Source organism: Kogia breviceps, chromosome 1, assembly GCF_026419965.1.
Source record: "Kogia breviceps isolate mKogBre1 chromosome 1, mKogBre1 haplotype 1, whole genome shotgun sequence".
NCBI classification, from domain to species: Eukaryota; Metazoa; Chordata; class Mammalia; order Artiodactyla; family Physeteridae; genus Kogia; species Kogia breviceps.
Window position 1 is genome coordinate 36,367,908 of NC_081310.1, and position 15,027 is coordinate 36,382,934.

The following is a 15,027-nucleotide window of genomic DNA, read 5'->3' on the forward strand; positions in this document are numbered from 1 at the left end:
AAGTGATGGAAGTTTATTAAATAGCTAGGTGATTCCCAAATAACATAAGATACTGAGACATCAAGTACTAAACAGAGAAACTAAAGGTATTTAGGACTATAAATAAATATGTTTGGTGCCACCCTGAGATGTTCTCTATAAGAAAACAAATGTTTTTAAAGAAATTATCACTGGTATTATGTTTACCAATCTACAGAATGCTAATGTAAAAGACAGTTTATAATTGCTTACTTCTTAGTTTTCACTAGAAATTAAGGTTTTTAAGAGTTGAGGATTCTCACTTAAACATGTAATTAAAGCAAATAGGAATAATAAGGAAACATTCCAATATACTGTAGGAAAGTAGAATGTGTGTTTTCAGTAAAGAAGGTATGAGGAATGGAATTACATTTTATTGGAGGAAAGTATGTCTTAGAGTTAGTTGGTTTTGGATGGAAAGATAAGGGATGAACCAATATGGATATAGAAAGTGATGAGAGATTATGGAAAGGAACTCTGAAGTTTTATGCATGTTCAGGATTAACTAATTTTAGACGGAAGTTAATTAAGTTAATGGATTTTGTTGTTAAGTAAACTAGTACAAGACTGGAATTTGAACAAAGTTTCTTAGAGTGCTCCTTTTTGATAACAGATTGTGTGAGTTTCTGTGCCCTTAAGTGATCTGTATTTGTTTTGTTTTTTTAATATTTTTGTGAGTTTGGTTAAATGAATAAGTATTGTTTTGCAGTGACCTATGATCCTGTTGCATTTAAAAATCTTTTTTATATTTTTAACAAACTTCCTAAATATCAAACTCCAACTAAAGTTCTTTTAGCCTCCAGCTGACCCTGGGTTGCTTCGAAGGGCTTTGAAGGAACCCTGAGATATCTCCAAGGGAAATATTTAACTAATTAAGTTTATTTGGTATGTTAAATTACTTAAAGAACATTGCCAAGTGATTGGAGATGAACCTTAGCTTATAATGTATGGATAAATGTCATTAATATACATATTCCAAAATTTATATTAAATTCCTAAAATCTGATATGCTCTGATATGTTATCAGTCATAATTCTAGTGATTATCTTAAAATGTTATATGTCACAGAAATATCCAAGTTTCTTGCCAACTGCATTGTATTCAAATCTTTAACCATGCTATTTTAAGTTTTGTCTTTTATAGACAATCATTATTTTACTCTGATGCTTTTACAAAAATGAGGGTCTTCAAGAAGACTCATAAAAAGGAATTTTTTTAAACAAATATAAGTCTCTGATAGTCTTTAGATAACACCACTGAACTGAGGAACAAATGACAAAACTCTAATGGAAAATCTGATGACTTCATCCAGATCAACAGAAATTAACTTCATGGGACCAAATGAACTGAAAAATATGGTTTATAACTTTATGACTTTTTGTAAAATATACTAGCTTTAATCTTTGTTTTCCAAAAAAATCTTTCTTCTTATGCTATGTCCTACAACAAGTTGATAAAGTATACCTTTGTAAACAAAGATGAAACATTTACCTTTTTCTCTCTACTTGATTAATCCAGAATTTGGCTTCTCCAGGTGGCTCTCTTGTGAACTTGATGGTTTATTGCAACTGGATTACAATAATTGTTTTAATTTGTTCTTTGTTTCCAAACTGTTTATGTTTTGTCTCCCTGTTGCACTATTGACTTTATCAATGTTATTAGCTATATTACTTATATCCTGTCTATTTTATAAGGTTGTTATCTCTTACTGTATCCAATGTGTCACCAGGCCTCCAACAAAATTGATGATGTTAGCTAAACATCTTGAGGACATAGATCACATTTATGACTTATAAAATAATTGTAATTATTAGAGAGATGCAAATCAAAACTACAATGAGGTATCACTTCACACTGGTCAGAATGGCCATCATCAGAAAATCTACAAACAGCAAATGCTGGAGAGGGTATGGAGAAAAGGGAACCCTCCTGCACTTTTGGTGGGAATTTAAATTGATACAGCTCCTATGGAGAACAGTATGGAGGTTCTTTAAAAAGCTAAAAATAGAATTACCATATGACCCATCAATACCACTCTTGGGCATATACCCAGAGAAAACCATAATTCAAAAAGACACATGCACCCCAATGTTCATTGCAGCACTATTTACAATAGCCAGGTCATGGAAGCAGCCTAAATTCCCAATGACAGATGAATGGATAAGGAAGATGTGGTACATATACACAATGAAATATTACTCAGCCATAAAAGGGAATGAAATTGGGTCATTTGTAGAGATGTGGATGGACCTAGTAATAGTGTGATTCTAGGTATAGGAAGAAGCAAAAAGGGAAAACATTTCATGAATCATAATAGACTAGTAAGATAGAGGATCCAGAGAATCTGTAATTATCAACAGAGCCTAATCCAGAAATTAGCACCTGGAGTGACATATCAACAAAAATTTTTGCCTGAACTGGGAAGAAACTCTGAGCACCATGAGACAAAAATTGGTCATGAAATGTCTCCCAAGTATCGCTCAAATTTCAGACCAAGAGGAGGAACTAAGAAATCAAATATTGCCTGCCATATCAGTAAAAATATATCACAGTCATCAATAATTGCAGTCACCTCTGATGGTGAGCTGGTTAGTCCTGAGGGAACTCAGGAAGGGAACAAAGAATACCTGCCATCTAGCAGGCATCAGACTACAGCCACTCTTGAAGTTGAGCCCTGAGGAAACTCAGGATGTAAAAACACTGGGTACTGGCCCCAGGTAGATGAGGTGTATATCAAAGGAATGATCTCAGCGAGTCCAGACTCTTGCATCTTCCCACATATAGAAAAGCACTAAATTCTTTAAATTGAGATATCTAGTTTTCTTCTATTAACAGTAATCTTTTGTTGCTCTTTGTTGGAAAACTCTTATATATCCTAGCTCTCCCCTCACTTCCTTGGAGCAGTTTTCTCAGGGTTACTTGAGACGCTGCCTCCTGGGCTTGAAGTCCTCAGTATGTCTGTCGAATAAAACATAACTCTCAAAAAAAACCTGTACAGTAATCAACACTTTATCTGAATGCTTGAATTGTATTATAAGTTTCGCCAGGTCACTGACATTCTGTTTGACTACCTATTCCAAGAACCTAACATAGTAGGTACCAAAAAAATACCTGAGGCAAGACAATTGAAAAGTATCAAATAGCACTGGCAATAGAAAGTCTTTAGTGATAATTAGAAAAAGCTTTTGTAGAGTGGCATGGAGCAGAAGCCAGACGATGGGTGAAAGGAAGGTAAGTTAAAACAGCTAATATAGAATATTCTTTCAAGAAGTTTTGAAGAGGAGAGAAAGATGGGAAGGTAATTTAATGGTTGGTAGTTATGGCTGAAGGAAGAAGACAGTAGAGAAGGAGACTATATTTTTGTTGTTTTAATAAATTCTACAAATTAAAATATTTTATGCCAAAAGAATTTAGCTTTTACTAACTTTCATGCTTTAGAATTTAAATATATATATTTTTTGTTTTAAGTTAATGACAGAATAATAAAGTGTGCACATTGTGTTTGTACTGTGCTTAGGTACTGTTTTCATTATGGTCATTGAGTGTTTCCTTCCTTCTTCAGAATCCTGCCATCAGTATAGAAACGAACTGCATCGATCTATTACAAGTAGAAGGATATAATTTGATAGCTGCTGGAACCTTAAATGGTGTGATCATCTTATGGAATTTTGTAACATCTACTGTCAAAGAAGTGTGAGTTGCATTGTTTCCTTAAATAATATAATCATTTCCATAAAAAGTTGCACTGCAGAAAAGCCAGAGTAACATTCAATACTTAAAAATATAAATACTTAAAAAAATAAAGCAATAAATAAAAGGGATGATAACTCTCTCAAGGAGGCTTTCCTGGAGGTTATGTTCATGAGGAGACTATGTTCTAAGTGTCTAAATCCCAGAATGATATGAATAAAGTGAATCTTAAGTATATGTATTCCCAAGTGCTTTTACATTTACTCTTCTTGAGTATGTACTAGAGTATGTACATGCTTTCCATGTATAGTCTTGTCCAAATTCATAACCTTAACAAATACTTAAAATACATAATAATTTTAAATAATAATCTCATAGCTTCAAGCACACATCTCCAATTGCCTACTGGCAATTACACCATCTGGATTGCCAACAAGACCCTTAAAGTCCCCCATGCCCAAATCTTCTTCCCAACATATCCTCCCCCAAAACATCTTTTCTTGTATTCCCATTGACACCACTATCTACTCAGTCACCAAAGTCAAATAGTGAGAAGTATTCAAGAGGGGATTTCCTTCTTATTCACCACCCCAACATATTACTACAGGTCAGTATTAACAAGGGCATGACATATGTAATTCTACATCTCAATCAATTAGATTTGCTCTGTTCCACAAACTTTACCCTTCCCTTGCAATCCATTTCTAAATGTCCTTACCATTGGTTATAAAGGAAATAATGTAACATTTTATTATTTGTTATGATGGATTATAAATAATAAGCTTTCCCCAGTTGTGTAATTGGGCTCTAAGCAAGGGCCATGTATGAACACCTTATGTCAAGAGAGTTTGTAAAATTGTACTTTGAGGTACAAGATAGCCAAGAACTTTAACAATGAATTAAAAATAAAATCAAGGGCTTCCCTGCTGGCGCAGTGGTTGAGAATCCGCCTACCGATGCTGGGGACACGGGTTCGTGCCCCGGTCCGGGAAGATCCCATATGCCGCGGAGCGGCTGGGCCCGTGAGCCGTGGCCGCTGAGTCTGCACGTCCGGGGCCTGTGCTCCGCAGCGGGAGAGGCCACAACAGTGAGAGGCCCGCGTACTGCAAAAAACAAAAAACAAAAAAAAACAAACAAAAAAAACAAAACAAACAAACAAAAAAAATAAAATCAATTCTATCTAAGCATTTGGGGGAAGGAAAGAGGTATAAAAGGAGGAGAGAAGAGAGTCAGAGAGGACAAGGGAAAAGAAGAAAAAAAAGCAAAGGAAATCTCTGCCTGTCTAGCTATAGTACCTTGCGTACATCTACCTGGACTCCATGACCCTTTCCAGTCTATGTCAGAGTTTTCACTTTCAACCAAGTTTTGGGAGGAAATAGTCCTTTCTTTTTTGATTCTGGGTATATTTTCCTTTGAACCTTTAGCTGAAGTATCTGTTTCGGCAGAACCCTCCTCTGTACCTCAGCTCAGGTTCTACTAGGCCCTGCCACTAGAATTCCTGTCATCTTTCAGTTCCTTCCCTTCAACCCTTGTCCTTAGGCTTTTCTCACAGATTGTATACTTGTCATTTTATTCCTGTATCAATATACACTGCACAATTCCTCACCTTCTTATTAATTCAGTTCTCACATTGTGTCAGCTTGTGTATGACTCACTACTTAGGGAAAACATATAGAGTAAAAAAGCAAAGACCATAGTGCTTCTGCCACAGCTTAAAAGAGAGGGCAGCTCCCCTGAGAATATTCACAATCCAAAGGTGAAGGTCTTCCTTGTTGAAGTGCTAAGCATTTTACCAAGGGATGCATGCAAATCCAATACCCAATCAAAGAAAAATAACTGACGGTAATGGGTCATACATAGTGTCCTCTTCCTATAACAAGATGATTATATAAAAACAATTGATTTATAATCACTGGAGTATTTCACATAGCATATAATTTAACACAGAACTGTCCAAGGTAATTTAGGCCTAGTTTAAAGACTCTAAAGTTGAACATGGTTTCCATATTCCTGGTGGGGGCCATCTCTACCTCTACCTCAAACTTTGCTTTAAGATCCCTTCACCAGTCAGGAGAAATAAGCTCTTTCTGTTCAAAGCCCCACGCTTTTTTTGGGTGCAAACTAAACATTGTTGTTGCTAATGAATAGTCCACTTCACCATTCAGTTCACCTGCAGAGCAGAAATATGTAAAAAGTTGGAGCTCAACAAGTCATCAAACTTGCAGGCTCCTCTTTTGAGCTTGGTTCACTCCCCAGGAGGTCCTTCATCACTTGCCTGTCCAAATTAGCAGAGGCAATTTCCACTAAAGGAAAAAGAACAGTTTGCTACAAGGTCTATTTGCTATAAGGAATGTCAAGTGTGGCTTAAAAGCCTACCATGAAGTGCCAGGACAGGCAGTAGAAGACCATCACTCTGCTCCCAGGAAACTGCCTAGGAAGGTGTTCTTGGGAATCTGGGCTAATGGGAGACTCAAGCAGCAAGAATAGTGTGATCACCAAATTACCTGCTTTTCTTCTCCACTTAATTATAAGCTACTTGAGGGTAGTAACTACATTTTATTCAAATTTCTCACTCCACTTATTAAAAGAGTAGAAATCTATTCTTTAAACTATATGAAACTACCAGGAGGTTATATAAGCTCACTCTGTGAACTATAGGTTGAAAAAATAGACAAGCTAATTGACTTAAAAGACTTCTAAGCACTAAAAGATAATGTTGTTATACAGAACCTTATTAAGGAAGGTATGTTCAAACGCTATACCTCTGGGCTTTCTCTCCATCTTCAATGAACATTTCAGGAGTTGATTAGTTCTGCATGGGATATATGATATAGTAATGTAAATTACCACATTTGTAAATTTTTATCATGTAAATGTATGCTTATTCCTAGGTACAGACCTGAAGATTGCTTCACTGTGGGACCTGACTTGGATCCTAAACGCTTTAGAATTAATGACATACTGTTTCTCTTTCGTAACCCTGAATGTGCAAGGTAACTCAGTACTTATTGATCAAGAAATACTGTCTGGGACTTATATGGATGATATAAAAAGAGTTCTCCTCATCCCAGCATTGAGGAAGGTACAGTTAATGGAAGACATAGTTGGGCTGGCTAGTTGGCTTCAGCTTTCTTCCCTGTTATTGTTTTTGTAGGTGGATGGTCCCTAGGAAGATTTAATTTGCTGTGTGGGGATCTAATTTCCCTTACCATTTCAGTCCACAGCTCCCTTTACAACAGTAGCAGAGAGGGAAAATGCTCACTTGACCATATTTGTAGCCAAAAGACAACTCTATGAGCACTGATGTAAAGCAGAAAAAAGGATTTATAGGGCAAATATGAAAGATCGTATGGCAGCAGTTTTCATATGGCATCTACTATAGCTGAGCAATCTTCATTTCTGAGAGAGCAGGCGATTTTTTTTTTTTTAATTTTAAGAAAAGGTGATTTTCCTGTTTGTATTTGCTTGAGAGCTCTGATTTCAGTAAACAATAGGCAATGGTAAACATATCTCTGGAGAGAAATCAAAGGCTTCTGTACTATCATCATCCGGAAGTGAGCCAGAATGTAACACCTTCCCTACTCCTTGACTTGAAATGTTCTTATTCTGAGAATATTTTTAGGACCTCATCTGTATATATCTGCACCAGAACCCTAAGCCAGTTTGCAGCACATTCTAGCAGAATTGGAAACTGTAGAGCAGGAGTTACCAGGTTTTCCAGGCCTCCCCACTGCCACTCCACTCCCCACCATTTCAGTGTCAGAGCCTCTGGGACAAAATCTAGCCTTAACAGTGGGACAGAGCAGATTTTTATTTCCCACACCCAGGCAGTATCCACAGTATCCCCAGAATCCACAGATGATGACAAGAGTAATCACCTGAAATTAAAACAGAGGAGAGCGCCCTTTGAGTGTGATAGATTATCTTAACTTTTCCTCTTTGGGCTTTCCTCCTTCTCCTTGTAGGAGATCAAGTCAGGATTCTGTATGTTCTTCATCCCAATGTGATTCTAGCAAGGGTCCACAGAGCAGTAAGGTAAGCAAGAAATAAGGAGAGTATGTCTTCCTGTTATACCCAATGTTGGTTCAAATATAGTGATTTGTTGCATATAAGTCCCGCCCCTGCATGTTTGTAAAAGCTTTTTTGTTTTCCCTAGAAAGCAATGTCTAAACTGTCTTCCTCTTTTTTTCCTATTTTTTCCAGGCTTTTATATCTGCAAATAATCATGAAGAAAATAAATTACATAGGCTACTTTTAAGTTCATAAAATAATAATTTTAGACTATCTCTTTTGCTAAAAAGTATTACACAATTACACACATTTCACAGCGGGAAGAGACAGCATGTAATTACATAATGTAATGTAATGCCATGGTTTTCAAACTGTGTTCTCAATTCCAATTATATATATATATATATATATATTTTTTTTTTTTTTTTTTTTTTCCCGCGGTACACGGGCCTCTCACTGCTGTGGCCTCTCCCGTTGCGGAGCACAGGCTCCGGACGCGCAGGCTCAGCGGCCATGGCTCACGGGCCCAGCCGCTCCGCGGCATGTGGGATCCTCCCGGACCGGGGCACGAACCCGTGTCCCCTGCATCGGCAGGTGGACTCTCAACCACTGCGCCACCAGGGAAGCCCCAATTTTATATATTTTTACACATTTCATTTCTAGTTAGGATTTTGTTTGAGGAAAGTTTTCACTGCATAAATTATTTTAAAAGCACTAGCGGGGCTAGTGTACCGCAGGGGGAAAAAAAAAAAAAAGCACTAGCGTAGTGGAAAAAATAAGCTTGTAAAGATGTGTGTCAGACAGACTTGCACTTAAATCCAAGCGCTCCATTTATTAACTGATTAGCTTTAGAAATGTCACTTAATCTCTGAGTTTCTGTTTCTTCACCAATAACAAGGGAATAATAAAACCTAACTAGCATGGTTGTGAATGGAATTAGAGATCATATACACCAAGAACATGAACTAGGTATTTAATTACTCTCGTTATTATGCTACACTAGGTATTTAATTACTCTCGTTATTATGCTACACTGGAGCCACTAGGAAAAGGTTGTGTTACAAATACCCTATTTATGAGCATGAAAATCTCTTAATACATCTTTTCAAAGAATTAATTTAAAAATAACATTAAAACTAATGCTTAAAAAAACCAACTTTAAACCTAATGCTTACAGACATAAATTTAACTATGAAAAAATCTATTCATCCAGTATATCTCATTTCCTTCCAATGTCATAGAAATATTATCTCTTTTTCTCCCCAAATTCAGGGAAGCAAACAGAGCATACATGACAGTGAGGTTAAAGGTCGGTATGAAATCTCCTCTCTTCCTTATAATAAAACAATTCCTTTGCAATAGGGAGTTTAGGTGATAGAATACTTCTAATTAACATATATTCTTTTTGTGACTAAATGTTAAGGTGCTATATGATTCAGTAGTCTAAGAAGCAGAATTTCCATTAGGATGATACCTTTTAGTTACTAGTTAGTTAGTTAGTTACTACTGACCCTAGATTTTAAAAATCCAAAATATTACTGAGCTTCTTAGTCTCCAGCCCATTTCCCTAAAACTTATACTAGATTCATAAGCCATTTTGTAATGTGTAAGACTTATACGGGATGTAGATCTAGTTTTAGCTGCTATGTACAGTGCAAAGGCTTTTTCAATAGAACCCAAAATGAGCCCTTTTAGTTTTTTCCAGCGATACAGGATTCCATTTGTTAATGGTTTTTTGTTCTCTGCCTCATTGAAGTTCTCTGGGATTAAAAAAATTCTAGACAAAAGAATGTGGGTTTTGTTTTGTTTTGTTGCTATTTTCTTACCTGCCTCCTCTTTTACATTCTATAAAATTTGAAATTCCAAGTATAACAAACACTGGTAACTTACTAATTTTCCAACAGGTGAGCAAAAAGATGTCACGGTAGGTGAGCAACAGCCAGTGGATAAAAAACATGTGGAAAGCACCAATTTAACAGATACTCAACCACCTATCCTTGTCACTGCACATGAGGATGGACATCTCCGCTTGTGGACCTTGGAGGTGACAGGGCCTGTTATTTTCCTGGAACAGAAAAGAATAGGAAAGATAAAAAGGATTATTGAATAAACCTTAGCCTTCTAAGGTTCCATATAGCATCTAATTCTATTATTGTTCAATCTTCTAGCCAAAATCCTAGTTTTTCAGCCTGCTTACTGAAAATACTACTCAAAATTTATAATAGGTCAGTTTTGTAACTCAGAAGGTCAAATCATCAACACTGCTAAGACAACTATTGTATTTCAAATCTTTCTTTACATTGAGCTATGAATACAACCCACCATATATTTCACTGGATATTTAAAGAATATTAGATAATATTAATGATGAATATATCATTAAAGAATGTAAGAACACTGAAATGTTGAATATACATAAACTTTTAGTTATCCAAACTATTGGAAGAAGTTATTACAATAGTATTAAGAGTTCTTAAACATTTTACAGTGAAAAAATAACTTTCATGTACTAAAAGATTTTAAATGATTTGGGGGTGGAAAGTGGAGCAGGGTTTGAATTGGGAGTCCAGAAATGACAGAAGGAAGGATCTTGAGTAGACTGATGATGATGACAATTAAATTCTTAGAGAGGCAAGGGAGGTAGCACCACTTGTAAGGCTCCTTTCTAGAGGGAAACCCAGAAAACAGCAAGTTTTATATGGCAGATAGTGAGATCCAACAACACAGAACAGCATAGCTGTCTGTTGGATAAAACCTCCCAGTTGATCAGTTGACTCTAACTTATTAGTGAGAAACTCTTGGCTTGAAAATGCTACAAAATATTGTAACAATAATTTTCCCTGAGATGATCCTGGTATTTGAGCAGTGCTTTTTTTCTTCCGCGATAGATAAATAATAAAAGTGTGAGAGCAACAGAAGGAGAAAAGATTATATCCAACTAACTCACAGGAAACAAGTGGCAGATTCAAATTTTTTCTTCCTAAGCTTCGATGTTTAATCTCCGAGTAGAGAAATGTATATGAAAGTCCTTCCCAGAGATGACGTATACTAAATGCCAAAAAACACTCGGCCAAATTTCAATCCTTATCTTGCTCCAGTATTCAAAATTAGATATTTCTCAAAAGGCGAATACAATATTCTCCCTTAAAATAAGTGAGATACACTTAAATCTGAACAGAATGTTTATTTAAAAGGAGAATATGTCACTGGAAAAGGGTTGAGGAACTGCATGAAAAGGGTCATGGGAAGTGAGCGAAAACAACCCTCAGGTGTAGAGGTGATCTACAATAATCAGTCTAAATGCTTATAATTATGATAATAGTTGTCTCCATTTTTATGAATATTTAATTTCAAAGAAATAAGTCCCTATAGATAATTTCAAATTATTTTTATTACAAAGAAGAGAATCATGTTACAATTAGTAGACATCTTTGGATAAATTATTTATCGAGAAACTCAACTCCAATATTGATGTTTTATAGAATTTATTATCATACTTTCCACAGGGAAGACTACTGAAAGATATTCTACCTTTCACAAAACATGCTGCCATTTCTCTGACATCGCTGTATACTGATTCATGTACCAGGATACTACTGACTGGAAATGTGGGTAAGTCACTACTCTTATGTAGTTGGTCACAGGTATCTTAACAAACTACATGGTATAAAAATGGATATAGGAAAATATGTGACATTTATTGAGACAAAAGGAAGGATGCCCAAGCTGCCAAATGAACAGAAGAATGAATGAATGTCAGGAAAACCTATTTCATTCCTAGCTCTTTATTTAAAGTAAGACATCTATTTCTTCTGTCTTTAAATTGGGTATAGGACTACCCTTACTTTACATGTGAAGAATGTAAAGTTTTCATTTTTAATCTTAAAAGGGTTATGTTTCATTAATCTTTATTCTAAAGGGAGCAGTGTCATGAATTAGAGAAGAAAGATTATTTTTTCTTAATAGGGGACTTTTTATATTTATTGTTATAACTACTGCAGTTGGTCTTAATTCTTTCATGTAACACTATTCTTTTTTTTAATGCTTCCTTTCTATTTCCTTTCTTCTGTCTTTTGAATTAAGTCTAAGTTTTCTTTTCTTCTCTCTAATACTTTGAAAGATTATGTATATGCATAATCTTATGCACATGCATATGTAAATAGTTTTTAATTTTACTAGTGTTTACTTTTAAGTTAAAAAAAAAACAGTTTATTAGAAGTTAGACTGAAACCTCACCTTTCCAGGTAAACAGAAAGCTTAGCCTACATTACCTGTCTCTTTTTCCCACAGCCACCCCTTCACTTATTATTTGCTAATGTAATCTCGAGATTTGCATCCAGATACTGCTATTACATTAATATTTAAATTTTACATCTCCTCTTTTAAAAATGTTTTTTCATTTCAAAAGTTATTTTACAAAATTTGCAACAAATTATTTTGTACCAACAATTATTTGAGTCTTCTGGAGATTATAGAAAATAATTGTTTATGTTTACATTCAGTATTACCAGTAGGTTTAAAATATTTCTTTAAATTTACCTTTCTTTAATTGAACTTATTTACAAAATAGAAACAGACTCACAGATATAGAAAACAAACTTATGGTTGCCAAAGGAGAAAGTGGTGGAGGAAGAATAAATTAGGAGTTTGAGATCAGGAGATACAAACTACTATATATAAAATACATAAACAACAAGGTTCTACTGTATAGCACAGGGAACTATATTCAATATCTTGTAATAAACTATAATGGAAAAGAATCTGAAAAAGAATATACATGTATAAATGAATCACTTTTCTGTACACCAGAAACTATCACAAATCAACTATACTTCAATAAAAATAAATGAATAAAGTTATCTTTATTTTATCTGTTTCTTATTGTTCATCACCACTCCTTTTATATTCTGATAATCTTATTCTTGACTTCTTATTTTTATTTATCTGTCAATCTTCATAGTTTCTACAAACACTGTTTCTGTTTATAGCAGAATAGAGAAATCTAAAATCAGGCAAATTGTGTTCCTGCTTGTATATTTTTGCACAAACTTTACCTTCTATATGGTAAGCCTTTTCTAAAAAATACATAGAAGTAAAATTTGAAATTATCTACAGAATTCCTAGAGTGCACTTCTTTTATGGTTATCCCTCTTTGTTTCTGCCCAGAACAATTTTTCTATCATGTAAGCCATCTACTTCTTGAGATTTGTAGTTTATGCTGTGGCCTAGAAAAATAGGGTGGGGGTGTGTTTGGGATCCAATCCAGTCTCAGGTATATTACATTATATTATAATTAAAGAAGACCTCCTAGATTCTGACCTTAAGCTTCCTTTATCTGTGCTTTGTTGGATACTAAAAGAACTTTTATGGGGGTTGCTACTGAGTCACTATTTTAATCAGGCATCCTCAGACACCATTAGTTGTTGCTTTTCTGTTGTTATTAAACAGGGTTTATCTTTTAAATCAGTTTTAGGTTCACAGAAAATTTGAGCATAAATTGCAGAGAGTGCTCATATATACCTTACCCCTACTGCCACACTGCACACAGCCTCCCCCATTTTCAACATTCTGCACCAGAGTGATACATTTGTTACAGTCAATGAACCTACTCTGACACATAATAATCACCCAAAGTCCATAATGTGTAATTTGTAATTACACATTACAAATGTATAATGACATGTAATGCATGTCATTACATACATGTAATGACATGTATCCACCACTACAGTATCATACAGAGTAGTTTCAATATCCTACAAAAACCCTGTGCCCAGCTTATTTATCCTTCCCTCCTCTCTCAACCCAGCAATCACTAATCTTTAATGTCTCTCCACAGTTTTGCCTTTTCCAGAATGTCATGTGGTTGAAATCATACAGTATGCAGCCTTTTCAGATTGGCTTCCTTCACTTAGTAATGTGCATGTAAGGTTCTTCCATGTCCTTTCGTGGTTTGATAGCTCATTTCTTTTTAATGCTGAATAATATTCCATGGTCTGAATGCACCACAGTTTATCCATTCACCTACTGAAGATCATCATGGTTGCTTTCAAATTTTGGCAATTATGAATAAAGCTGCTATAAATATTTAGCTGCAGGTTTTTGTGTGGACATACACTTTCAACTCATTTGGGTAAACACCAAGGAGCATGAGTTCTGGATCTCCTGGTAAGAGTATGTTTAGTTTTGTAAGAAACTGCCAAAATGTCATCCAAAGTAGCAGTACCACTTTGCATTCCCACCAACAATAAATGAAAGTTTCTGTTGCTCCACATCCTCACCAGCACTTGATGTTGTCAGTGTTTTGGAAATTGGCTATTCTAAGAGGTGTGTAGTGATAGTGGCTTTAATTTCCATTTCTACAATGACATAAGATGTGGATCATCTTTTCATATACATATTGCCTTCTTTGATGATGTGTATGCTCAGATTTTTTTGCCTATTTTTTAATAGACTTACTTGTTTCCTGATTGCTGAGTTTCAAGAGTTCTTTGTATATTTTAGATAAAAGTCCTTTATCAGATATAGCTTTGCAAATATTTTCTCCTGCCTGTCTTCTTGTTCTCTTGACAGTACTTTTTGCAGAGCAGTAGTTTTAAATTTTAATGAAGTCCAACTTATCAATGATTTGCTTCATGGATCATGCTTTGGTGTTGTATCTACAAGTCATTAACAAACTTAAGGTCATCTAAATTTTCTTCTAGGACTTTTATAGTTTTGCATTTTATATTTAGATCTATGAGTCATCTTCAGTTTTTTTGTGTGTGAAGGGTACAAAATCTGTGTCTAGATTGAGAGGGCTGTTTTTTATTTTATCATGAGTGTGTATTGGATTTTGTCAAATGTTTTATCTGCATCTATTGATGTGATCATATGATTTTTCTTCTTTAGCCTGTGGATATGGTGAATTGCATTCACTGATTTTCAAATGTTGAACCAGCTTTCCATACCTAGGATAAATCCCATTAAGTCATAGTGTATAACTTTTTTATACTGCTTATTTTGTTGAGGAATTTTGCATCTATATTTATAAGAGATTTTGGTCTGTAGTTTTATTTTCCATCTATATTTATAAGAGATTTTGGTCTGTAGTTTTCTTATATTGTAATATCTTTGTCTGGTTTTGGTATTAGAGTAATCCTGGCCTCATAAAATGAGTAAAGAACTATTCCCTGTGCATCTGTCTTCTGAAAGAGACTGTAAAGAATTGATATTCTTCCTTAAATGTATGGTGGAATTCACCATTAAACCCAAGTTGACCTGATGTTTTCTGTTTTGGAAGATTATTAATTAATGATTTAATTTATT

The 15,027-nt window shown here is 34.9% G+C and overlaps 2 protein-coding genes across 9 annotated transcripts in view; one reads left to right on the forward strand and one right to left on the reverse strand.

The window, feature by feature from the left end:
* The window catches only part of CHML (CHM like Rab escort protein), a 261,691-nt gene that overhangs the window by 140,144 nt on the left and 106,520 nt on the right, over positions 1-15,027 (reverse strand). For 5 of the 8 annotated variants that reach the window (XM_067030658.1, XM_067030657.1, XM_067030667.1 and 2 more), the window contains one exon: positions 9,610-9,784. The gene's annotated coding sequence lies outside the window, so the exon portion shown is untranslated. The remainder of the gene's footprint in view (positions 1-9,609; positions 9,785-15,027) is intronic. The other 3 variants (XM_067030671.1, XM_067030669.1, XM_067030675.1) reach the window with 2 other exon arrangements.
* The window catches only part of WDR64 (WD repeat domain 64), a 140,410-nt gene that overhangs the window by 87,466 nt on the left and 37,917 nt on the right, over positions 1-15,027 (forward strand). The window contains exons 10-15 of the mRNA XM_059078960.2: positions 3,581-3,711; positions 6,600-6,701; positions 7,674-7,743; positions 8,992-9,028; positions 9,624-9,763; positions 11,226-11,331. Of these exons, the coding sequence (XP_058934943.2) occupies positions 3,581-3,711; positions 6,600-6,701; positions 7,674-7,743; positions 8,992-9,028; positions 9,624-9,763; positions 11,226-11,331 (586 nt within the window). The remainder of the gene's footprint in view (positions 1-3,580; positions 3,712-6,599; positions 6,702-7,673; positions 7,744-8,991; positions 9,029-9,623; positions 9,764-11,225; positions 11,332-15,027) is intronic.